At 42.5% G+C, this 27,990-nt stretch overlaps 1 protein-coding gene across 1 annotated transcript in view; it reads right to left on the reverse strand.

Moving 5' to 3' along the window:
• Nucleotides 1-21,915: 21,915 nt before the first annotated feature.
• Nucleotides 21,916-27,990, reverse strand: part of LOC306696017 (glycine receptor subunit alpha-3-like) — a gene marked incomplete at its 3' end in the record, with an annotated part of 39,368 nt that continues 33,293 nt past the window's right edge. The window contains exons 8-10 of the mRNA XM_079159496.1: nt 24,012-24,161; nt 22,717-22,845; nt 21,916-22,245 (exon numbers count right to left, since the gene is read on the reverse strand). Of these exons, the coding sequence (XP_079015622.1) occupies nt 21,916-22,245; nt 22,717-22,845; nt 24,012-24,161 (609 nt within the window). The remainder of the gene's footprint in view (nt 22,246-22,716; nt 22,846-24,011; nt 24,162-27,990) is intronic.

A 27,990-nucleotide genomic window follows, 5' to 3' on the forward strand; every position in this document is an offset into this window, starting at 1 on the left:
CATGAGTATCTCGTGAGTAGCGTGTGCAGTCTCTCTGGAAACAATAACGTTGTCTGAACTAAAAACTAAGAAATGCTCTGTGCTGAGCAAAAGCTATCTGCTCCTAAAATGACATTTTCCACTTTTCATCACTACATATGTATGACTACATGAAATACAACAACATGCACCAAGACAGATTTAGAGTTGTTGGAATGTGCAGCTGTTTCCCCTTTTGACTGAGCAAAGCTCACGACGCTAGCAGGTTCCTCGTGCTTTGAGCCAAAAAAACATAAAGACTTCAATTAAAACTGTACCGAGGACGTCTCGGCATCCTTTTGACATCGACACTCAGTGTGCAGTGTGAGAAATTCAAAGATGTAGTGTCAGCAGTTCTGAAAAAAAGCAACAAAAGCGGGAAGTGTTTGGAAATTTGAATCCAGCGTAAGAAATCACAGTATAAGGCAAGATTCAATTATTGTTCATGACATTCACTTACCATTTGATGAATTTTAAATGTATTTTAAGTCACTTTTATAATTCACCTCATTATATAGGCCGAAAAACTCTCGAGCTGTCAGCTGTTTCACTAGATGGTCAGTGGTGATGACGGCTGCGGAGCATCATAATTAACCAAGCTGATCCCAGATATACAGTACATGAGCCGCCCCTCCTGGATCAGCCGGGGGTCTTTCTCATTTCACGGTTTTGTGCCACCTTGATCCCTTGCTCCTCCGGTTTGTGACCCGGAAGTCGTTCTCAGTGCTCCATTTTGAAGGACATCCCAATTCCTTAAAATGTGTCTTGAGGATCGAGGAGGCTCGCCGAAGGAGCTATGAGCGCGGAAACACCTTTGCTGAAGTTTTTTCGGCACACGTAAACAAATAAAAAGAGCCGTGACACACAGCTGTAATGATGTCAAACCACGGCTGGACCCTACAAATGTAACTGCTCCTTTTTGTATTTAGAAATTGTATTTATTTAAGATGTGGAATCAGACTTTCTTACTTCACAGCTTGTGTAGCTCCTCATAAGGCTCTATTCAAACCACATTTCTTCATGAAATTCACCTGATACTTGTGTTTTTATACTGAATGTATACATCCAACTCAACTGCTATAATCCTGACATGATGTTTACAGGTGAGAACAGCTGCAGGTGTCAAATTATTATGTAATTTGCTTTATTTCATGTTGTCATATAGAAAGACAGGACTGTGTTTGTGTCTATAATATATATCAATAAGTCATATATAATATACGTCACTCTTTATTTGTATAGCACTTTCCGTACAAACATGTGTAGTGCTTTACACAATAACATATATACAGTCTATAATGTGTGTGTTAAATAGAAAATGCATGACATCTGAATATTCATGTCACATTCTGCCACGCTGTGAATTGAATCACTAGTAAATATATAAGTTGTCATGAACACCGTTATGCTCATCTGACAGGGATCATAAAATACAGTGGTATAACTCAACAATGGACAGCTGATGCAGCATATTTAATTGTCGTCGCTTTAAAACGACGGTCCGAGACGAGGAATGTCTCATTTGTTAAACGCCCGTCGCCTCCTCTCTCCTCTCATCTCTTCCTCTCCTCCTCCGCTCGTATCTCCCTTTGGGCGGGAATAAGGCGTGAAGCACAGAGGCAAGGAAAGGAATCGGGGAGGCACAAAATCGGGAAATGAGACAGAACCCAAGTGCGTTAGCTATGTAAACACAGACAAAACCATAAATGACAAATTTATGGATTATGTGTTATAAACACTGTCTCAGGCACTCTTTTACAGTCCACTCTGTGATCCTCTCTCAGGTTGAAACAAGGAGTAAGTAACGACTGAGAAGGCTTTAGTGACAATTCTTTTGTCCACCTTTAAAACAGAATACACATATTACTGCTATGATCGAGGACAAATGTTAAATGCACTTGCAATGATATCACAGGATACAGTCTTGCTTCTTTGTTCTGGCTCACACACGATTCTGCTACTCCCTTGTTAGAACCACTCACCCTTCAGAGGCCAAACTGTATGAGGATCAGTTCCGTATGCCATCCGTCTACAGGCCACACTGGGACTGCTGCCGGTGTCTGCGAACGCTACACATTTGGCTGAAGGACTGTCCGCATCGGGAGCAGCTGTAGGGCTTCTCCTGTGTGTGGACTGTGCGGTGCCTCTTCAGGTGGCTGGACGAGATGAAGCTCTTCCCGCACAGCGTACACCGATAGCGCCGCTCCCCGGTGTGGATGAGGAGGTGGACCCGTAGGTTGTTGGGCTGGGCAAAGCCCTTACCACAGTGGGGGCAGGTGTAGGGCCTCTCCCCTGTGTGCACTCGTTGGTGCAGCTCCAGGGCAGCTGCGCTGGGGAAGATGCACCCGCACACGGCACACGCCGCGGGCTCTTTGGCAGCAGCAGCAGCAGCAGGGCCGCTCCTGTAGAGCCGTCTCTGGCTGGTCGTAGTGGCAGAAGGAGCTGCAGGGGGAAGAGGTGGAGGAGGCAGCGGGGCCGGTTCAGCCACCGCAGAGGCAGCAGATGCAGCGGCGGCCATGTCGAAGGACGCGGCAAAAGCAGCCATTTCATGGGTGCTGCTGGTGAAGAGCATGGTTGGAGGGCCATCCAGACTGTCTCCTCCCTGAGAGGGGAAGGAGGCAGAGGCGTGGCCATTCTCTGTGTTCCCCAAACCCAGCTGTGCTACTGCATATGCTGCACCAAGATGACTGACCCTCTCCTGCATCCAGGCTAGGTCCAGGCCCAGACTGTTGAGGCGGTCGGGGCTTGGGTCATCCGAGGCTACAGGGTCTGACAGCTGAGAGGGATGAAGTCCATCTTGCGTAGCATCATCTGTCTGGATCTCTGGCTTCAGAGCAACATCTGTTAGATCGTCCCTGCACACGCCCCCGTGGGCCGTGACCGCCCCACTACTGGCTGTCAAACTGTTGCACAGAGGCGTGGTGGCTTTACTTTTCGCTCGAGGCCTGCAGGTCAGGTCTATGGTGGAATCAGTAGGCGATGAGCAGGGCTGGGTGGTGCAGTGGTGGTGGACACTGGTGTCAGGAACAATATCACTGGGTTCCTCGCTGGGCTCCATGGCTGAAGATGGACAGACAGCCACGGGGGAACAGGCTGAGTGGAGTTAAAGAAGGCAAAAGAAGAGAAATTCAAAGAGAATCATTAAAAAAAACGTTTCTGTACTGATTTGCTCCAAAGACAAATTGGCCAGACAGAGAGGGCTGATGAGGATTGACAGGGAGAATTTGAGGAAACCAAAAACGATAAATCAAACTGACATGGGTACAAATCTTGGTTGAATCACAAACCAGAATAGTCTCCGCAGTGTACATCAGTTGCCCTTGGCTCAGACAATTTTCCAAAAGAAAAGAAAGTTGTATTTACTGATGAAGTCATTTTTACATCTTTGGGAATAGGAGTGTATTTTTTTGATTGAACAAATTACTCTGATGATCTACTTGATCTGTAAGCTGGTAGAGCGCCGGCTCTATCTCACCCAAGGCACGGTCCACAGTCTAGCTCCAGGGTACAGCTCCTGCATGTGTGGTGGGCAATGCTCCCCTACTGCCAGTGAATGCAGCGTAGGGTGCAGTGTTTGTGAACGCAGCCCTTGGGCTGGCTCCTCCCCCAACCACTTCCCTAACCAGGGCCAGATTATAAAAAGCACTTATTGCCTCAGGCTCATTCTTTTTGGCCTCTGTCTCAGTGGTGGAAGGTAGAGTTTGGTGTTACAGGTATGTCGTTGAAATGATTGGTTAACATGCCAACCTTTGGGAACTGTACTTTCAGTTGACTGCCTTCTATTCGAGCATCTGGTCTGACACGTTGGCTGGAAATATTGTTTTAGAACCCCCATTGTAGTCCTGCCTACCTATGAAGGATCCATGTGCTAACTCCCCGTATCAGAGGTGGTGAGTAGTGTCGCAACATGAAATTGTATTATTTTGCAGCATGGTGGGCCCTGTTAATCCCCGTTTTCCCTTTTGTAGGTTCACCTGCTGCTCTGCCATTATTTCTTTGCTCCTTGTTTTTGTTAAAGCGACATTGTTAAACCAACTGGGTTTGTTTTTCATTCTTTTTGGATTGCTCACCCTGGGCACTTCTCAGTGCAGTCCGCCTCTCCAGCAGTGGCCTCAAATTAGATTCCAGTTATGCTCTATTTTGGACAGGACATTTTAGAAGATTTAAGATTGTGTATTAGTATGGTCATTTTTAGCTAAAATTGTAATAAAGAATTATTTGTAATCTCTTATTGGTTTCAGTAATTCCTGTTTGTTCATTAATATTCTATTCTCCCCAGCAGCTACCATCCCTGCATATTTGATTCCTTCAATAAAACCTTTGGTTAATTTAACAAAAGACGTCTCTGTCTTGTATCAGTAACGAATCTGTGTGCCTTTTACATTTACAAAAGAATATCTAAGGTTCTTAAGTCCGTATTTCCTGGGGTGTAAATCCCCAGGAGACGTTGTCGGTTCCCTCTCATTCTTCCCTTGAGGCCCCTTGCACACATGGAACCGGGAGCACAGCACTCCCCGCTTAGGGCTTGGTCAGACGGAGCGTGTTTAGTAGGTGCATTTATTTCAGTTAACAGGTGCTCATTGGCCATGATTCCTTTATTTAACCATTAAGGCACTCAAATACTGGCACATTGTCAAATTCAATAAATAACAAAAATGTCTGTAAATGTAAAGTGTTTCTGGTTCTGTAATGCTTCGTCAGAAGACTTTGACTAGTTTTAATTCCTGAACTGGGCTGTATATAGGTATATATAGGTTTTGTTCCACCCCTAGTAGTTTAAATGAATAAGAACAATTCAACCAAAGATCTTCAGTACCACATTCATTTGCTTCCTGCTGTTTTCTGTTCAGAATGGTAACTACGAAGGGTAAACTAATCTAAAGTAACTGCTATGAAAGCATAAAAGTATAACCATCACAAACATGTTTTGTTCACTCTTTATAATCATCACAATATATAACTTGTTTACACTTATTATAACCGATTTAACATAAACTGTTTTATCTCATGATAAATGTGATTTAACAAACTGTTTTATTTCATATTAAGGGTGATGTTAACATAAACTGTTTTATTTCATATTAGATGTGATTTCCAATATAAATGTTTTATTTCATGATAGAGGTGATAGAAACATATAGCCTGCTTAGACACTTTCCAGCTACAACCAGTTACATTCTGTTGTTAACTCTGGTACAAGATGCCTCCTGTATGTGTGACGCATGTGATTAAGTGAGGTATTAGAATCAGAGTAGTATAAAAGAAACGGGAAAAATTGTAAGATCGGGCTCCCTTCCTTTGTTGCTTTCCCCCCCATTTCTAGAGACGGGACAGATTTCTTCATAAGAAGTTAGAAACCCCGGTTTAAAGGGAGAGATTTCCTTAATAGACCCTTCGGGGTCTTGTCTCCTGAGCGGGAGTAGAACAGCCTTCTGCTGTCCCATTCAGAGATAGGAGAGAAGACAGCATAAAAATGAAAAAAACCACACAGCGAGAGCTGAGTGAGAGACCCTGAAAACAAGCAGGGATTGTCAGCATTAGTTTTAACAGAACTGAGTGTTTCATTGAATTTAAATTGTTGTATGTAATTGCTTTGGAAAAACTTTAATAAAACCACAGCCTTACCATTTGTAAGTGACTGGACCCAAACTAGAGGCCGTGGGTTTTTAGAACAGTTTGACCCTCTTCCCTGTCCGTCATCCGTGTGATACAGAGGTGATGACCAACTCTACCAGAGGAGCTTAAGGTAAGTTCCCTGGGTGAAGACTTTGCAGTGTTAGTCATAAAAGGTGAGAACTTTCATAATAGGCAATAGTAAAGTATAGACGATCTACATCACTATTCATACTGGGTGTTAGGGTTGCATCCTACTGAGAGCGCCTAGGGTGTAGCCGCACAAGACTCTCAGGAAGACAATTCATTCCGAAAATCCTAACGATTCAGCTACGGGGTGAGATAAAAGGCCTACGGTATTGTTCTGAGACCTCTAAGGGGAACGTATATCCTCGCAGGTGGAACAGCCGAAGGAGTAACCACCGTGTTAGGTGCGCACGCCTGCACCGCTTTTCAACGGGGCGAGATCCGTTCATGCTACACTGCGGGTATCCAACAGCTGGTAGACGTATAGCTCCAGGTATCCAGAGAAAGTCACCACAATGAGAAACTCTAATGGTGGCCCTTTTGAACGAGTGAAAAGTAAAGAGGGGTCAAAGCGGCCTGTATCTTCTCAGGAGACTCGGATTGATGTCTGCAGAACCAAGCTGCAGATGTTTTTATCAGTCAGTGGTGGGCAGCATCATCTTCCACGCTGTAGTGAGCTGCGGCAGTAGGGTGAAGGCAGCTGATGCTAAAAGACTCGATAAGCTCATCCGGGAAGCTAGTTCTGTCCAGGGAGTGGAACTGTAGTCTTTGGTGGAGGTGTAGGAGAGGACGACTACTTTGGACAGCGTCTCTCATCACCTGCACGCCACATTGAAGTTATGTCAGAGCACCTTCAGCCGTAGCGTGACCACTGTATAACTCCTCCCCCTTTTGCAGATAGGACAGCTGAAACATCGGACACTGAATAATTATATCCTTATGATGTTTAATATAACTTTTTCTACATTGGGCAGTATTACGTTTCAAGATCATGTGAGACATATGACTTTCAACATATGTATAACTTCTTACTATTCAATATCCATGCCAATATTACGCTCAATATCACACACAATATTACTTTTCTATTTTGCACTGGTGTCAGTATTACTAATACACTTAATATTTATCACACTATTGTTTGTATTTATATTTTTTCAACACAATAGCATCGCACACAAATGCTTCACTCTCATTGAAAATAATTACAAAAAGCCGTCCCAGTCTGCTTAAACCCTCTCTGTCTGATCAGGGCCTTGAGATGCTGATAGTCTGTGACTTCATTGTCAGAGATACAAAATTCAAGTCGGCTAACACGTTTTCCTTACCATCCACTACTCAGAGTTAATGGTCAATATCCCCCGTCTGTTCTCACAATTCTCAGTCTTTCATGTTCATCTGCGGCTCCATTCCCACTCTGGGCCACAGAGGAGGGAGTTTCACCAGACTCATCTAGCTCCACTGTGGGGAGCACCCATTCATTTTAATGACAACTTTAATCCGTCTGTGGAGAGCGCTATGCGTTTTAAAAGGGGCCGTTCACATCCAAAGCGACTGGGTTCTCACATGTTGTCTGCCAGTGTTTTTTCACAACACTAATTAACTCAGCTGTGTGACCGTCATTATGCTCCATACACCAGTCCTTAATGGTTCTTCCCTTACATTGGAACTGAAACTGTGGAGAGAAACCACACAAACACGGGGAGAACATGCTCCACACGGAAAGGTCTTGCCCAGACAAGGGATCAACCCCTTGAGGTGACAGTGCTAACCACTCCACCACAGTGCCACCACCGTATGTGCAATGATTATATATCTTCTTATCCTCTGGACATTATTTTATGGCTACTGAGATTTGGCTCACTCCTAGTGAAACTGTCCCCTTAATTAAAGCTTCCACTGTTAACCTTTGCCACTAGAATCATCGCCTATAAAATAGATTTATGTGGTCTTCGTTTTCTTTTGGCTCTCTTAAGTTTTTTTATTACTGGTTCAGTTTCTTTCCTCTGTATACTTTTATAATGACACCCTAAGCTTTCTAGTGCTATTCACGCATTTTCTGAGCTCCTCTGTACAAATGAGGAAATGCACGGATGACAAAAAATATTCTGATATATTAAACTTTGTGCACATCTACTAGTGCGCAATTTCCTTTTGTTAATCCCAAATCAACTTGGAAATGTGGATACGCCTCACATCCCGCCCTCTACACGCCCACATTCAACCATAAGTGGTCAATGCAAAGCACCTCATGAATGTTTATGCATAGAAATTACGTTCTTTTACGGTGACTCACGCCAACTACGGAGAGGATTTATTTCGACACAGAAATCAAAGTGCTTGTGGGTGATTTCATCCCTGAACACTTGTTCTCTCCTAATTCGTCCTTTCACGTAGTCCTCTAGTGGTGACAGTGCACCCATCATGCAGCGTTACAACCAAGGTGAACACAATTTATTTACGGTTTGCTATGGTGAGCTTTCCCAATGGGTAAATATTGGGTCCATTACTGTTCTCCGTTTATCTGGCGCCCTTGGGTCAAGTCATTAGGAAACGTAACATACAGTACCATTGTTATGCTGACGACACCCAGATATATATCCCGTTATAATCATAGCAGCCTAACCCAACCTACCACCTGCCTTTCTGATAGGAATCGCTGGACATCTCACAACTTCCACCCACTTAAAGATGACAAAACTGAAATGATTTCACAACCATTGGGACAATCGTCACCAATTTACAAAACCTATCCACATAACAACTTTCATTCAAATTGACCTTGAGGTGAATTTTTGGTAATTTTAAGGCGAGGCAAGTTTATTTGTATAGCACATTTCAACATCAAGGCAATTCAGAGTGCTTCACATAAAACCATTAAAAGCATCAAAACATAAGGCAAAAGAAAAGGAGATTCAAAAACAATGAAGAACATTGATTAAAACACTAAAAGGGAGTTTAATAAATAAAATACAGTAGTAAAATGCACAAATGCAGGAGATTGATTAATATCCTTGAATCTGGTTCAACTAAAGGCAGCAGCAAACAGAAAAGTCTTCAAGGAGCTTTGTTCCAGATATGTGGAGCAGAAAAACTGAAAGCTGCTTCTCCATGTTTAGTTGTGACTCTGGGAACAGGAAGTAGACCAGTCCCAGATGACCTAAGGGGTCGGGATAGTTCATAAGGTAGCAGCAGATCAGAGATGGATTTTGGCCCTCAACCATTCAATGCTTTATAACCAACAGCAGGATTTTAAAGTCAATTCTTTGTTGGAGAGGAAGCCAGTGCAAATACCTCAGGACTGGAGTGATGTGATCCACTTTCTTGGTCTTAGTGAGGACTCGAGCTGCAGCGTTCTGATTGACTTTTTACAGAGACCTGTAAACACACCGTTACAGTAGTCGAGTCTACTGAAGATAAATGCATGGACAAGTTTTTCCAAATCCTGTTGAGACATAAGTCCTCTAATCCTTGAAATATTCTTCAGGTGATAGGAGGCTGATTTTGTAATTGTCTTGATATGGCTGTTCAGGTTAAGATCTGAATCCATAACTACACCTAGATTTCTGGCTTGGTTTGTGGTTTTTAACATCAGTGATTGAAGCTGAGTGCTGACTTTCAAACGTTCGTCCTTGGTACCAAAAACAATTACTTCTGTTTTATCTTTGTTTAATTGAAGAAAATTCTGGCACATCCAGTTGTTGATTTGTTCAATGCATTTACCCAGCCCTTGTATGGGATTATAGTCCCCTGGTGATATAGTTATGTAGATATGTGTGTCGTCTGCATAATTATGATAACACACTTTGTTGTTTTCCATAATCTGAGCTAGTGGAAGCATGTAGATGTTGAACAGAAGAGGCCCCAGTATTGAACCTTGGGGAACACCACATGTCCTTTTAGTCAGCTCTGATGTGTAATTAGCTACAGACACAAAGTATTCTCGGTCCTTCAAGTAGGATTCACACCAGTTAAGTGCTGTGCCAGAGAGACCCACCCAGATTTTTAGTCTGTCTAGTAGTATGTCATGGTCGACCGTGTCGAATGCAGTACTGAGATCCAGTAATAAGATTGAAATTCTGCCATTGTCTGTGTTGAAGTGGATGTCGTTGAAAACTTTAACAAGAGCAGTTTCAGTACTGTGATTCTGTCGAAAGCCTGACTGGAAGACATTTTTAGCCATTTCCATTGTACTTTAACAAACTCCTCCTACAGATTTCACTACAAGGACACCAAATTACATGGTGTGGCTGCCATTTTGTGCCAATCGCTATTAGACAACAAGGTATTATTTCATACTGAAAAGTTCTGATTCAGTGCCTGTCTCTTTAAGCCGCCCTCCCAAAAGAGCCCAGTCTGCTCTGATTGGTCTGCACTTCCGGGTCTGCCTGTGAATCAGGCTACAACCTCCGGTTGTGCAGAGTGGAGCCAATGCGGAAGTGTCTTTAGCTTGCATTCTCTCTACTGACCAGCAGGGTTCTACAGTTGCAAAAACAAGTCAGATTGTATAGAAGTCTATGAGAAAATGACTACTTCTCACTTGATTTATTACCTCAGTAAACATTGTAAACATGAGTTTATGGTCTCAATCTCTAGTTTCAAGTCTTCTTCAATACAGCATGATGTTCATTTAGTAAATGATGGTCCATTTAGAGTCAAACAGACCATAAAGCATGGTTTCACTGTCTATCTATCTCTGCTTTGTGATTATAAAGAAAGAAAATACATGATTGGACAATCAGTCGACTATAGACAAGGCTAGAGCAGATCAGATTCGACTATGAAAATTCTTATTTGGGGACACCCATAGTAGAGTGACAGCAGTGATAAATAGTAACAGAGTCAAAGTCTACATTATCAGTGTACACCAGATATGATATATGTGATATGATGTTATAAGCAATCATATGTACAGATACTTGGTGTTCGTCTGTGTTTATTATAGAGAAGTGATATAATAATAACTTTGAATCTGGTGCACACATCTGTCACATATTCACATGATACCGTGTTACATGGTAAATTATGGTAAATTATTATTATTAAATATGACCAAGATAAAGTATTGACTCTCCATCACTGGCACCATTTCAAAATTTTAAATAAATAAAAGCCCTATAACACACTAGAGGCTATGTCGGAAAAAAAAAATCATAGTTACTGCTATTACATGTCAAAATGGCTGCTGTAAAAAGGGCCTATTGCACCAGTCTTAGCTTCTGTTCATCACCTATCTATGTCGGGTCAGACTTTAATTTACGCCCCTTCCTACCTGCCTGATCTCCTTAAACTCTATACTACAATCAGGACTCTCTGCTCTCAGAAAACAGGGCTCCTATCTGTGCCCAAGGGTTAAAAGAAGTCAGCAAGCTAAAGGCCTCTTTCTATCATAGCCACTTATGAAATAACCGGACATCACTCTGATTCTGAGAGTAACTGCTGCATAAAAAGGCCAAAATAAAAGACCCATTGACTAACTCTATCCGAACAGGAAGTTGAGGATGAGTTTTGTTTTCCATCCAAATCCTTTTTTTCAATGACTTACAGTTTCAACGGTTAATTGTGCTCAAAAACTACTCTGCTTTCTGTGTAATAATGACTTATAGTTTTATTCCACCCAAATACATATAGTTTTAATGTTTAACTTTTAAGAACATTTGTGATGCGACTTTTCTTGTTTTTACCTCTTAACTTTTTTTAAATATTAAGCTTTTTTGACTTTTTTCATTTTTTGTAACCATGTTAAAAAAAGGATGGACACTTCATAGAGCAGGTCAGGCTCAGGTTCAGCAAATTCTGCAATGCAACGGCGCATTTAATAATATTATAAGTGACAAAGTGCTTTCTTGAGCATTGAAGTCCATTGTTAACCTATCTGTGAGACATAACTGTGATCAAATATTCTAAACTCAAGGTTCACCTGATCAAGGCCAGAAAAAGCAACTAGGTGGACCTTGAGTTTAGAGTGTTTCATCACAATAATATATGCCGTGACTAAGATGTATTAATGGAGAAAACTGACTGGTCGACTAAAGTCCAGACGAGGCCTTAGTCTATAATATCTTCATATTCTTTGTTTGTATGAAAACCAGAGTAAACATTGAAACCATAAGAATAATCAATGGAACACAGATGTAATCATTCTCAGAGCCACACTCACCAGTAGACAGGTCACACTCTGCCCTAATGTTGACCTCCACCTTGAGGTCCAGGTTGCAGTCGTCGCTCTCCACTTTCTCCTGCTTCACCAATGGCAACAACGTGGTCTCCTCCTGCTGTGACACAGTGAAAAGCAGCTGGAACATGACATAGAAATTTATTTTCATCGCACAGTTCAAGTTGAACCTAAAACTCAGACCTAGGACCATGTTCCTACATGTAGGCTACACTTAAATCCATGATGTCATAGCGGACCGTGTCACGTTACAAATCCTCCTCTACACGTTGTGCCATGCAGAATAGTGAGGGAAGCATGATGACATTTCATGATTTGACTTGTATAAAAACACTGGTGTTGAGTGTGTTGATGTGGTTTTAGCGGTTTGGTCTACTTGAGTGAACACTACACTACACAAATTTGAAGTTTCCAGGTCACCAATAAGTGTCATCTCTTCTGCCTTCAGTTCTATGTTCTCAGAGGGGAGAATGGATGCCTTACATACAGTGCAGTATAACCTTGAAATAGTGCTCTCAAGACTCATTAGACCTTATTTGAAAATCATTCTGCTGATTTACCTTTGAAATGTGATGGAAGGTTTTGTCTATAGAAGTGGCAGGAAGAGGCAGCACCACAGGCTGATGGTTGTCAGCTCCTGAAAAAATAGCACAGAACACTGAGCTAGTATTGTCCACAGGTTTTCCTGCCTTTTGAGCTTGAGCCATGTTGACATTTACAATTGTACAACCTATCTCTTACAAGAAAGGTCTTAGCTTCTGAATGAGCTCCTACAGCTTCAGACTCTCGTATTGTGCTATTATGAATGGTCTCTTATGCAAAAGTATCATCTGATTTGCAGTCAAAGACAGAGATAAAATGTAGTGACAAGTACTAGCACGATGTATGATAGTATGATATAGTATTCCGTACTAGCATTCATCCAACAATCAGCTGATAGGAGCAGAGAGTGTCCTAAAGCTGCTGATGATTGCAAAGAATCTATTTGTTTATTTATGTAGGAACACAAAAGGGATTTCTGGCACAACTTTACATACTTCTGATGGATATGCTATATATGCACAACAATGTATATTACTATTAGTAAACTTGGAATCCTCATGGTCCTCACTGTAAGGCTTATTTTGTATCAGTCTCCATAAAGCTATTAGAGGAGCTCCTTGTTTAAATGTCTACAAAACATAACTGTATTAGTATATGACGATGTGGTATGAGGCCTGTAGGATATAAGGATAGAGGGGAGGGTCTTTAGACCAGGATACAAAGTCTTTAGAAGTGAGAAGTACTGTATAGTTGAAGAGACTGTATTTCATATATTGTTCTTTCTTCCCGGCCATAACAATAAATTCTTGATTTGAACTTAAGTGGATTCACTCTTCTTTATCTTTCTGATCATTACAGTTGACCCTTCACTAAGTCCTGCCCTTTCGAACGCAAATGGTCAATCATAGCTTAGCATCGACCGGCTCCATACCAGGCAACTCTGCACCCCTCGGGGCTACTGGCGGGAATCAGGTTGGCGCGTCCAGCAACTTCTGCGACCATCTGACATGGCGAGCACTACTAAGATGTTAATTCCTGCATGGAATATGTGGCACTGGAAATTTTGAGTAAAAGAAATGCTGAACATGCATATTGGGTTATTGTGAATTTAACCCCCTCTAGGGCCTGAATTACTATCAGGCCCTAGAAAGCACACAGTAATTGTATGTGATTATACCAACAAATCCAATAAACCCGCTAAGAGGAGTTCTAAAGAGTTTGCATAAAATACATGAAAAACCATAGACTGTATATGAGAAGTGGACATAGTCGTCTTGACGTCACCATTGGTTTGTGGACTGTGGTTTTGAATCCTCGAAAAAAGATGCTGGCGCTCGGAAAAAGGCCCGTAGTCTCTAACTATGCCTGTCTGCTGTTTGTTGCTGAGCAGGTAGTGTACAGCGGGTTTATCGGAGCACTGTCACAAAAAAACGCTACCTGCTGCTAACAAGGCTGATGAGAGCCATGAGACTCAACCAAAACAGTTAACTTCCCTAAAGCGGGATTTGGCCACTTAGGTAGTCTAACTCTATAAGCCTCATATTAGCTTCAGTTTTATTAAGGTCCTTCAAGTCATTTCTAAACAAAATTTAAGTTTCTCTTTGCAATCAGTATGCAAAGCAGGGAAGATTGCAGCCGTCAATGACACATACTGTACATGTGGGCATGTGACTTCTACTATAGTAGAGAACATATGCTTTCAGGAGGGTCATGCTTTATTGCCTGATTTTGAGACTCATTCAAGGTTACAAGGTTTTTACTTGTAATTGTACAACAAGGTTGCACAACAACATTTAGATTGTAATCCCAATTTGCTACGTAGTAAAGAAAAAAAAGAAAAAACAACAACAACTATATTACATGTGAAGGGTGGAGGATGGAGGATGAGTAATGGAGTTTCACAGAGGAAAGAAGCTGTTCTGAAGTCTGGTGGTTCGGCAGCCGATACTTCTGTATCTCTTTCCAGACAGCAGCAGGGAGAACAGGCAAACGAAGGCCGGGTATTTCAGCAGAGAAAAATTCTACACATTGAACAGAGTGGAAGCAACAAGCCTGGGAACGCCTCGGGATCCCCCAGAATGAGCTGGAACATGTTGCCGGGGAGAGGGAAGTCTGGGTCAGCCTGCTTGGCCTGCTGCCACTGCGACCCGACCCCGGATAAGCGGAGGAAAATGGATGGATGGATGGATGGAAGCAATGGGGGTAGGAGCCCAGTAGGGGAGGGGGGGTCATTTGAATAAATACACATTTGGACAAAACCAAAACTCTCTGCACATAACTGCACTAGAACTGTCATTTTGGCCAGCCCTGCCACACGGTGCATTAACATATGATTATAAGGGCCCCGAATGATGCGGAGGTCCACAGTAGTACAGGAGCCACAGAGCACAGTGTGTTTGTGTGTGTGTGTGTGTGTGTGTGTGTGTGTGTGTGTGTGTGTGTGTGTGTGTGTGTGTGTGTGTGTGTGTGTGTGTGTGTGTGTGTGAGATCAGTCATGACAGCAGAGCTGGATGAAGTTAGAGCAACTGTGTGGTCTCATTGAGATTAAAGACATCAGCCACCACATTGCTGTATGAGGGCATAGGTGTGTCATGATGCTCTCGGACATAATGTAGCAGTGATGGTGCAACGCACTTGGCAAACTGCAGCCCCTGCCTTTATTTATTTATTGAACCTTTATCTATTACCACCTTACCTTCGGACGGCCTAAAATGAACGGGGTGCGCTTCCTCCCGCTGACTCCGTCTCCTCATCTTCCTCTCGTAGCTCCGCATCTTCACGTCAATCTCTCGCAGCTTCCTCCGCAGCGCGTCGTTCTCCCTCTCGCTCTTCTCCCGCTCCTGGTCCATCTGGGAGCGCAGCGCTGCGTAGCCGTCGTCCACCAGTTTGCAGATCTCCGCCACTGCCGAATTTGCCAGTATTTCGATAATCGAGGCGATTTGCGCTTGGAAACCAACGCAGTCCGCCATCATCATCATCGCCAGGCCCGTCTGTCTCTGCTCCTGCACGGACAGACAGATGCGCGCGGCAGACGACTGCTGCTGCTGCTGCCGCGGTGCACGTGCATGAACAGATCCGCGCACCGATATGTGACGGTTGAGTGTTTCGCTCACTCTGTCCGCCTTGTTTTTTTATGTCCTCTAGAATGTTTTGGGCTCGTCGGGGTGAGAGAGTCGCCTTCTGATGATGTCAGTTTGTTGTTCAGCATCACTTCACAGGCAGCTGTGTCCTACGGGTACGTCCCATAAGTCTCTCGGTTGCACCCGCAGTTCCCTCGCTTTGCGTCTTTTACGCAAGAAACCACGCTAGAAGAGAGGAAACGAGGAAATGTGTTCTTTTTTTTTTTAGAGAAATGAGACCTCCTTTCGTCTGAAGCGTCACGTGAAGCGACGTCTGTTTCTGATGATCACAGCTGGATCAGCTGCCAGTCGGCTTTAACAGCTGGAGAGACTTTTGATGGAGTGTGTCTGCACACATGATCACTGTGCTAATATTAAGACACACAGTTATTAATGCACAGAGCAGCAGTGTGATATCAGTGTGTTACCTGATGAACAAGCATTCTGTATTTATACTGTGTTCTGTGTCCCTATGAGAAGCGCAGGATATATTTCTACTGGCAGATTGATGTTGTTGTATTCATTCATTATTTGCGTCTGCATTTATTGATATTCTGATAGTGAAATCATTATTTGATAACCCAGACTATGATAATTGTGTCCTTTGAACACTGGAAATTATTGATTAGGCTAAATGTTTCGGGTAAAATTGAAATTATGTAGCTCATAGCTCAGGCATAATCATCCTCACGTGACTCGCGTCACGCTTAAATAATGTAAAAATAAATATGTAGTATAATCTATAATATGAAGTAGGCTAGCTGCCTTTTGATTTGATTCTTACAAAACCTTATGTTGCATTTTCCCTACTTGGTAACACTTTATAATAACTGCACGCTATGAAGCATTAAAGTATGAATAAACACTTAATTCATCATAAATAAACAATGTTCCTACATTTATACACATTACTATTCAATTCATAAACATATCTATAAATGTTTTATTCTTGATGAATTAGCTAATCTATAATCTGTTTAATGATTGTATTTTTTTAATACTTATAAATGGTGGATTCCACATTTCAAAATTAAGTATTATATTAATTAAAAAAAATTATTTAGGAGTTGTCAACAGTTCAGAAGATCATTTATAAAGTGCTAGTAAATGATTTAATAATTGTACATTCATGCATGCATTTATACATATACATTTGTACATATATTTAGACATGCACTAATGGTGAGGGAGTGTGTTAATAGATGTTTAAAAAAATGAAATTCATGATTAATTTAGGTAGTTACTAGTCGTTAGTTAAGTATTTTGTGGGACCTCTTCTAAAGTGAGGACTATCTCCTTCACAAAGGATTCACAAATGGCATTGAAAGACTGACAATACCTGATTCCAGCTGCAGCAGAAGACTCTCAAGTCTCAAAACATTTTCTCAAATGATGTTCTATGAACATTTGTTATTACATATTTATAAATGTGAGACAGAAAAAAATAAATATTCTCAACACATGATCAAATAATACATGAAGTATACATTTAATGACAGTACAAAAACTTCAACTACACTGATTCTTTGGAGTTTGTCTCAAAAATCTCAGATAAAAAGACACACACTCTTGCCATCTCAACTCTTTCACACGAGGTACAGTGACTAAATATGACTCCTTGTACTTTCTTAAAATGTCATGAACCAACATGCCAAACGCACCATCACAGTGTTTCTTTGGGAGCCATTCATTCCACTCAATCACTGCAAGATGGTCAGAAGGCAAACTCTCAGGCTACATCCACACTAATGCGCTGAAACGATCTCTATCCTCACAACGTTTCAGCATCATTGTAGCTCCAATAACAGCTGCTTCCTCCGCATGTCGGCAGTAGTAGAATTAATAAATGCAGATGTTACTGCACAACAGCTGCTAGTATAGACAACAAGGTCAGCAACGCCTGTAATCTGGTATCCATGTTGAATTAACCACTGGTAGTCAATTGGTAATGAAGGCTTTTGTTGTTTGTTTTCTTATGGCGGCGTGACCAATCAGGGAAGGAAACATTGTGACTGCTAAGATCCAATCAAGTAGCCAACGCGGGTGTCTACATCATCGTTTGCAAAGGTCCCCATTTCCGCCCGTCCACACTACGGCGCAACCCTGTTTTCAAACCAACACGACTCCCGTAGCATTTTCAAACGCCTCCGTTTTTGGGGTTCTAAAATTTTGGAGTAGTGTGGGCGCCAGGCGGGAACGTAGCAAAAGATATGCGTATTCAAAACGAAAATGTAGTAGTGTGGATGTAGCCTCGGTGAGGTTTCCCCTAAGCCTCTGGATCTGCTCCCTGTAGGATCTCTAGGCCCTCTCAATATGGTGGGTATGGGCACCAGTGTGGGGATCTACATACCACCTGCTGTGAATGATGGTTGTACCCTAGTGCAGGGAGTATGTCACTGATAGTTGATGATCCAAGACATGATGGGCAATCAAGGGGACTAGATCTTCTCCCCACTAGACGCAGAATAGGCTTTCCAGAACCTCGCCCTTAGTGATGCCTCACACCTAACATCCCAAAGACCCACTTCTTTCTTTTCCACCAACCAGCCATTCTTACTCTCCCATACTGATGCAGAAACAAATCAAACACTGACGTAAACAGATACTTTATCCTAACTATAACTTGGTTGACTATATTTCACGATTACTTAAAGTGATTGTCATTAAAACACCTTTCTTTTGTGCAGAAAAAAGGGACCTCGTCGATCACAACAAACTCCCTTCTCCTACCAATCGGCTGGCCTGCACGCCTTCTTAACCTTTCAACTGCTGTGACGCACACCTTCCTTATTTTTTAAAACCATTTCACTAAGTTGCTAAACGGGCCACAGTGGTGTGACCCATCATGTCAATCTGCCGTAATCGTAAACCCTGAGAAAATCTTCAGAGGCAAATAAAAAAAGTAATGTTTAGGTGTCTATAAAAATCATTGACAAAAAGTCCTATACATTACAAAGAACTGGAATGTTGTGAGCCTATGACTATGTTATTATCGTTATTGCTCGCCTCCTTGCACATGAATTGCATCCAGTTACTCAGGGAGATCTTTGAGCGACTGAAGTGTGACTTGTGCCTGACAAAAATGAGTTTTTCCTTTCTCCATATGTGCTGCTTGTCCATAGATCCTAATTAAAAAGAACAGTGACATAAAATACAGTTTTTTAGAAAGGGGCCTCATGCAATTCTATACGCCCCAACGCCCTGCACTACCACACACACATCAACACACAGCCAGCAGCGTTGATGTTAGTCTACATTTACTTATTTAATCATTTAGTTCATACCGAGCATATCGATCTGCACTGTTTGCCCTTTTCTTCAGTTTCATGTCCCGACGGCATATTCTGCATTTGATTTTTGTTTTTAGCAATCTCCTCTTCTGAAGCCACTTTATCAGCTTCAGGGTGTTTATTATTAATTTTTTTAGCGATGTGATCATCAACAATCCTCTCTCGCCAAGTGAATCTGGTCATTGTTTGCAAAAAACAATAAGAAGAAGAAGTCAAAATGATGCTTTCAACAAATCATCAACGTGGGACAAAGGAAAACCTCTGACCGAAGTGGAAAGGGCGTGTTGACCCGGGTCAGAAAGGGGTCACTAGCAAGCTAGTCACTAGCTGGAGGTCCTGAGACTGGCACACGTAACCGCATCAACTCAGTTGTAAACAGAGCAATCCAGGGGACAACTTCACGATGTAACGTTACTGTATGTCTTTTGATATCAGAGAGAACAAATCTGTTGTTTAGCCCGCTGGGGTACGATTGCATCGTCGGCCAAGCCGAGAAAGAATTTGGTCAATTTTGTCTAGAATCTTGTTTCAAATCTCGGCATTGACATAAACCCCAAAGCATTTTTGTGCAGATTAATTCACTGAGAAATACAATTCTACCTAATTCACCTAAAATATGTTAAATGTAGAGGTATGCACATTTCTCTGTCACAGCATGTTAACGTTAGATGACCATTTATTTGTTCATATGAATGTAGTGATTAAAATATTTTAGGCTTATAGCATGCCAAGACCAGCAGATAAGGGAAATACAACATTCTAGATTTATTCAATAATACACAATTACTTTCTATTAGGTGTGTCCATAACCCCTACTGCACGGCTGGCAACCAAAAAAATAAATCCCATGAGTTATAGGTGTGTAAGCTGAGGGCAGAGTGACAAAAGGAGAAGATTGATGAGCAAGTAGAGAGACTATCTGAAAGAACAGTTGGCATCAGGTAAGTCTCTGAACACACAGTATGTAGTCAAATGATAGTACAGTTGGGTCTTATAATGTGATTGTAGTAGGATATGCATACACATGTTCCTTTGTGATATGTGCTGTGAGCCTTATGTTTGTATTTGCATCTGTTTAAACAGTTCTTAGAATAAGAAGACACATGTTCCTCCCAAGCAATCCACATGTCTTCAAATTCCTCTGGTGAAAGCTCAGTGGGATCTTCTGATCCTCTGTCTGACTCCTCCTCTAGCGTCCTCATTAGAAGGGGGCAAGAAGAAGAGGAAGTGGAATGGGACAAAGTATGGGAAGAAGTCTGAAGGGTTAAACCGCTAACGTTACTTTCACCCCGTTTCACTTGCTGGGTTTTCGGTCGGCTCACGCTTATCTCTGCTGTGCAATTGTTCCTCTCCTGGCTGGTTGTCCCCACATGACGTGGCATTGCATGTGCATTTGTTTTATGGCGCTAACTAACCAGTCTTGCTGTAACAAATCACATTCTGGATAGAGAGGAATGACCTGGTAAACCATCTACACGTAGGTCTCTCAGTTGCAACCACTCTGATCTCGCTGCAGATTGAAACCGAATGCGAGCGTTTGACTCGCAAGCATACATTCCGGTTGGTCTGCATGTTCTCTTAATCGCTGCCCAAAAAAAGGAATGGGTGGTGGCCCGGTACAAAACAATTCTGAGGCAGTGCGGTAGAGGAGGGACCATGTAGGAGAGTAAAAGAGCTGATCGAGCAACTAGGAAGGTTTTCACATCTACTCTGAAGTTGTAGAAATGGGAAAGATCAAACTTGGCCGAGATCAGCAATGGTACTGTCAAATGTTTGCGAGATTGTTGAATTGAATTGAATGTTGATACTGTGAAAGATTTTATATGTGGCATTGTGGCACTGTTGGCGTTAGTGAATTTGTATTCAGCCATATTTACCCTTGAAAGAGTTTAATTTGACATGAGATTGCAGAGGTTTATCTCCCTTTTAACTCAACAGCACAGTTGTACAGTTACACATGTTTTATATCCAGCCATGTTCTCCTGAAGGAGAATCTGTGGATGTTGGTTTTTATAAATACATGAAAGGCTGATAGATATGTTTTTACCAGTGCATTTTTTAGCATCTTGCAATAAATGTTGATATGCTTTTTATCACTTTGTATTGTGTCTCTGTGCTTTTTCTGTAGATAACTGAAGAAGATAGAAGACTAATTGAGACCTTTGTGAGTTTTGAGGTATTGCCAGCCTTTCAATGTCATTTGTAAATACTTTGTAAGGCATAGATAGTCCTCACTTTAAATGAGGCCACACAAAATACTTAATGACTAGTTACTACCTGAATTAATCATGAATTGCAGTTAGATTGTGTTTCTAAAATATATATTAACACACTCCCTAACCATTAGTGCATGTCTAAATCATTATATGTATAAATGCATGCATACATGCCCATTTAAATAATTACACTTTATAAAAGATCTAAAGAACTATTGACAACTCTAAAATAATTGGTTTGTGATTGAAATAATACTTAATTTAGAAATAGGGAATCCTTTGTTTATAACATAGGAAAATAAAATCAAACAATAAAGATGCGCTTATTAATCAACAATTAAACATTTATAGATGTGTATGTGTAGTAATGTGGTGAACGATGCTTTATTAATGATGAATTCATATTTACTCATAATTGACTAATGCTTCATAGCCTGCGTTATTATGAAGCGTTTCACATGGATTCCAGGGCTCTTCCTCATTTTCAACTTCTTCCATTCCTCATCACATTGATGATGTTGATATGTAAGCAATAGGTTTTGAGTCAGGTGGGCCACTTCAGTCAATAGTGGGAGATTATTTTATAAATTCAGAATTTATAGGACACATATCCATATGCTGTGTATGTTTATGCATCTTTTACAGAGCCCTCTGCCGTATACTTAATAAATAGTCTCATTATTCTGCTACTGAAGAGGTTGTCCTCTTTAAATTGGCTTTACATTTTCTGTTTTTGTTCATTATTTGTGAGAACCGATGTGAGCTTTATGCTTCCAGAATCATGGCATGTTTTAAAAATGGGTCAGGGTTAAGAAAAAGGGAAATGAAGGTAGTTAATGAAGTCCTCGTATGAATAGAGGTATAAGGATGCGTGTGCATGTACTGTAAATAAATAATCTCTGTACTTTCTTTCTCTATCGCATATGTACATCTTCACGTCGAAGTATCTTATAAAGTACCCAGTAGAATATATTGAAGAAGAGAAAGGCCAGAGGGAAGCCGGCCCTCGACACAGTGTCAATCTTTTTGGCTCTGTCGATAAATAACTTCCTCATCTCTTCAATGCTTTTACCCCCTCCGCCTGCTGCTTCCCCAGGTGGTTTCTGGGCAGCGTTTGCTGTGGCTCTCGGGGTGTTCAGTACAGTAACAGTATTGTTGGCGCTGCCCTTCGGGTCCTTGCTGTTCCTTGGAGTGGAGGTCACAGCGGCTGTAGAGGTCAGTCTGTTCTCATGCACTTCCCCTTCCTGTTGGAGACACAACGAAAGAGGGGAACGGGCTCACGGATCAGATAATAGTGCACATTTATTATTTCACAGATTACACATGAGCATGGCACTGAACAAGGGTTAAACTGATTTGCTGTTTTGTTTATATATACTATTGGCCTTGGATTGGATACAGCAGAAAAGATTCATTTCACACATGGCGTAATAGATGACCATTATGGAACATTTACAAAGCTTGCTCTGAGAGATGCTTAGAGATGCTGTACTCAAGATATAACTTTTCTCAATTTTAAATCTAGCGTATCGTGCTAGTTGAGGGCATCAATATGACCTACGCCAGTGGCTCCCACCCTATGTAACCCTCAGCCAGTGTTCCTGACCATGCCTTTGCTAAACCAGCAGACTGTTGGAACATGCAGGTAAAACACAAATACATGCAAACCTGCGCACACACCCTCACAGACACACACGTATGTACTGTGCCATTACCCTGTGGTTGCTGGTGTAGACGTTGGTCATAGATCCATAAGGAGGGCCTGTTGGTTTGAGGCCGTTGTCAACATTAACACGACGGAGGGAATAAGCTAGCTCCTCTGGATCAACAGCACCTCCACTGATCTACCAGTTGACAGCATGCACACCAGTAATCAACAAACAGAAACCAAAAGGACCAAACAAAATGAAGAATAGCGTCTAAAACAAGGGGTTGGGACACATTCATTCAGTCAATCTAAATGTTAAAAGTGTTCAATGTTGAAAGCTGCCAAATACATTTTGTTTGGGGGTTTTGGTCTAAATTCTGAACAATTCCCTCAGCAGTTAACACCAATTAATATACATTTGTAAATCACAAACTTCAGTACTGAAATTTTCTCAGGTGAAAATGCTATTATATAAAAAAGGCCTTTTATGTGTCGCTATGTCGCATCTCCAGATGTTCCATTCTACTATTCATTCATCCTTCGAATATACATTATTTTAGCTTTTTATCCTCAAAAGACTGAGCATTTTCTCTGGTGCGTTTAGTGTTTTTGGGTAATATCTCATTCTCTACTCATCTACTAACAATCCATCTGATAAAAGCTGATCAGGGATTTTGGGGGGATCCGGCCAACTCCCTTATTTCACCTGTAATTTGTTTTCATAACAATTTAAACTGAGGAGGTACAACGTTTTTGGCCAGATAATAATACTATCCACTAATTAAAAAATATAAATTCAATTCAGATTCAACAAGTTTGAGATATATACATATATTTTTTTACTGAGTTACCCTCCCAGACTGAGACATATAACCATTTCTGATTTCCAGCTTCCTCTTAAGTAAATGCTGTTTGTGTGTGTGAGTTGAATGAATGCAGAGTTGATCCTTTTCTGTACCAGAGATCCGAATCATGCATCGACAACAGACTAACACTATGTTTGGGTGGCCTTCTGTCAGAGAAATAACACAACTGTGAACCACATAGATGAAGTAACAGTCGTGGCATCATGCACTAATACAGTGAGGGAGATGTGGTGTTTCAGGAGACTCAAACATGCAGTCAGATACACTTTTGACATTTGGTATCATCAGGAATGGCATCGTGCTTTTCTTTTTCACCCCCCCCCCCCCCCTCTCATCTAATGCCATTACACTAAAGGTATGCAGCCTCAAACCAGAGCTGAGAGACAAACAACAAAAGTGTGTGTGTGTGTGTGTGTGTGTGTGTGTGTGTGTGTGTGTGCATGTGCACATCTGTGTGCAGGTATGGATATTAAGTAGCATGTGGAATTTTCCGTACCTTGCTCTTGCTCTTAGGATGCCGTCTGAAACGCAGCAGGTCTTTATGTTGCCTTGACACAAAGTTGACGGCGGCGTACTCCAACAGTGCAGAGAAGACGAAGAGAAGACACACTGCCATCCAGATGTCTATGGCTTTGACATAAGAGACCTTGAAAAAACACACACACACACACACACACACACACACACACACACACACACACACACACACACACAATAGGTAAAGTGTCAATCGGCGACATTCACCCACCAGAGGCTTTCTCGATGATCCTGCAATGCAAATGAGATGTGGTTCAAGGAACATGTTTTTGTTGACCGCTGGTAAACTTTAGCATTGCGCCGCGCTAGAGACAAGCCTTTGGGAGGGCAATGTTGCTCAATCAGCTGGTCAGTCCACTTCTGAGGTTTTTGTTCTTTGTGTGAATTCACTCAACCCAATCTCAACCCTAGTTTGAACCTGGGTGACTTTAGTAAGTCAAAAATATTCTTACACAAAAAGTTAATTTCACATCTCCTAATGCAGTGTTTTTCAACCTTTTCTGAGCCGCGGCCAACAACCAAAAACGTTACAAAATGACACCTTTTAGCCTAATACAGCATCTATGCCATGGTGTCAACCTCAATCCCAGAGAGGGCCAAAACAAAAAATTGGGACTACGTTGAGGGACAAATAAATTACCATTTAATAAACAGGATAGAAGGGATATTGGACAAAGTGCAAAAAGAATACATGTTTAGGTAGCTACATTATTTTATGCATATACCAGAGCCAGATGTTTGGCATATTCTCTTGGCTGCCAGTTCATTAATATCTGGGGTTAGGTTCTGTGGAAACCCTCAATGTGGAGTGAAGGTGTGCATCAGTGATGACTCCTGTGTGGGTTTTGGTTCATCTTCATCACAGAGAAAAGCTGCTCACACAGGTATGTGCTCCCAAACATGCAGTAACATACAGTAGGCGGAGTTAAGGCATCGTTTCGGGGATGAAGCTTGGAACCTGTGCAGCGCCCACAGAGTCAAACTTTGCCTTGAAAGTGTCATTACACTGGAGGTCTATCAGCTCCATGTGGATGTGCACAGGTGCTCTTTCCACTTCAACAGCAAACGCAAACGGATTGCTGAGCAGTTCAAATATATTATTTTATATATTTCTGAGCTGCAAAGTCGGCAAATCGCCGAGTGAACTCCGTGCCAAGTGCGCCCAGTTATCAGCAAAATGCGCAGTCGAGAACACAGCGGTGGAGACTTTTACTGCATCACACATGTCTGTGATCACACGTCCCTGAAGCTGGAGGTTTAGCGCAGTGAGATGCTTCGTTATGTTGCACATAAAGCCAGCTCACATCGCCACGTTTCGTCCCGGAGCTCTGTGGTGTGGTGGCCAGTTATGATAAACATATATGTTCTGGCGGGCCGTTGTACCGAGGGCCGGATATATGCTGACAATTTAATGACAAGTCTCTCAATGTGTTGATCCTCACGAGGCTTTTCTTCTGGGTTATTTTGTCCACGACCCAGTTCAGAGTCTGCATTTTTCCTTTTCAAATATTTCTCCATCGCTGTTCGTCTCGTCATCACAACCTCTCCCGCGCATCATTTAACTCTACTGTCTTAAATGAACACGGTCATTATTGCGCTGCCTACTGCCACCCATTGGTATGGAAGAGTGTTATTACTTAGCCAGCCACTATATTGCAGCTCAGACGCTCAACAATGGCAAAGTATTTGCAACAACTAAATTATATTTCTTTTGACTCATGTCACAACCCGGCTCTTAGGCCATGACAAATATGGACAAGACACAGGTGGTGGTGGTAAATTAACGTATTTATTGTTAACAAAATAGAAAGTAATTACCTTTGTGAAGTGTGTCGGTCAGTATATCAGTAGTGTGAGCATGGATGTGTGTGGGATGAAGTGTGGGGTGTTGTCAGCAAAACCAAAGAAGACCAAACCAAAGTATAATCGGCAGCCACTGGCAGAGATCACTCCAAGTATGTCAGAGCACGACCAGGGCAGAGCAACACTGGAGCAGGGCTTTTATGCTCCAGAACCAGGTGCTCTGCATCAGGCAATCAGCCACGATGTTAGAGGCGGGGTCGTCACACCCCCCCCCTTAAAGTCGGTGTCCCCAGGGGATCACCGGCATGCCAGCCAGCCCACAGAGCAGAACTAAACCCAACAAAAAAAAAAAAACAGCACAACCTACGGCCATTGTACACACTACCCTTCCTCTAGCTCCCCACCCAATCATCTGCAACCTCGAATAGAACAATACAACATGAAGTTGGAATGTCACACTGGTGACTAGCCAATATATAGGTGAGAGACCAAGCAATTTGCCCAATTTACAACGTGCTTCCAAATTACCCCAAACGCCCACCTTAGAGACCACGATCAGGCTCTGCACGTTGGTCACACAACTTCTCCATCTCACTCCGAGACACAGACGACCCCCCCCCCCGTGCCATACTTCCAGCCACCAACAAAATACGTCCAAAACCATTCACGTAGTCAACTGTGAGACTCACTGGCAACTCAGTACCAACACAACCACCTTTCAGCCCTGCCAAGAGACCCCACACAGAATGTCCAAAGATCAACACCTTTGGGCTGACGCCTGTACCCTCATGTACGCCCTCCCTCGCAGCCAACATCAACCATGGAAGCCCCTTTACTACCTCACTGTGTGACAGTGACACAGGAAGTTCAGACAGAGGTGGGACCCCCAAAACTATCCCAACCGTGTCGTCAGATGACACATCAGGGTCCGATTTGCCCATAGCACGTGCACCTTCGCAGGATGCAAAGACCTCTGGCAGCACTCTGGAGCTCTCGTCAGACACAAAAACAATTGGACAACATGTGATCACTGGTTCCGGAGGAGTGTCAGTCCACACTCTACTACCCGCCAAGCCGTTGCCCAAAATAAAGTGTATACCTTCGATCGGTAATGCCGGACGCACCCCAACAGCCACCTCACCCTTAACCAGCTCACAGTCAAGCACCATCTTATGCAAAGGAACAGGGAGAACCTCCAATCCCATCCCACGACTGAGAACACAGTCACCAGTATCCTCAGACAAAGGCAAAACAGAGCCCAAAATGTAGGAATCATAGGCACCGGTATCCCTCAAGATTGTAACCGGGACCTTCACCTCACTTCCTACCAGTGACACAAATCCACCGCGTACGAAAGGAGCATAGGCTGCCAAAACATCCTGGCCACAAGAGTGAGATTGAAGCCCATCAGCAACACCGCCGTTGTCTTTAACCGTAGCGACACAAGCAGCCGGCCAAACCTTAGTTCTCCCGCCGTTCGTTTTAGCCTGTAACACCGGACAATCCGCCTTCCAATGTCCTTCCTCCCGACAATAGTTACAAGTATCACTATTGTCAAAGTTGACACCCGTTTTAAGATCCGATCCAAAAAATCCAACCGTCTTTGACCGCATCTCACGCGAACCTGCGTCAAAACCACTCCCCCGCACACCAAAACCACCGCGAGCCACAGGACACTCTCTGAAGCTGCTCTTATGAAGCAACACGTGCTCATCAGCCGTCACAGCCGCCTCAGCAGCGGTCGTGATCTCCCGTTCAATGATATATGTTGCAATACGATCTGGAAGACCACTTTTAAACTGCTCCAAAACCATCAAATCACACAAATCGTCAAAAGTCGTCACACCAAGTGCAGTTACCCATCGCTTAAAGTGCGTCGATAGGTCCCTTACCAGCTCTACATAGGTGCGACCACATTTCTTCTCAGAAGACCTAAAACGCTGGCGATACGCTTCTGGCACCAGCTCATACACCTTAAGCACAGCACTCTTTACTTTAGAATAGCTAGAGCTATCCTCCAGACTCAAAGAAGAATACGCTTCCTGTGCTTTCCCTGAGAGGACACACTGAAGCATAAGCGCACAGTCCGCATCGTGCCAGTTCCTAGCCTGAGCTACCCGTTCAAACAACAAAAA

Source organism: Pholis gunnellus (assembly GCF_910591455.1).
Source record: "Pholis gunnellus genome assembly, chromosome: 5".
Lineage (NCBI taxonomy): Eukaryota > Metazoa > Chordata > Actinopteri > Perciformes > Pholidae > Pholis > Pholis gunnellus.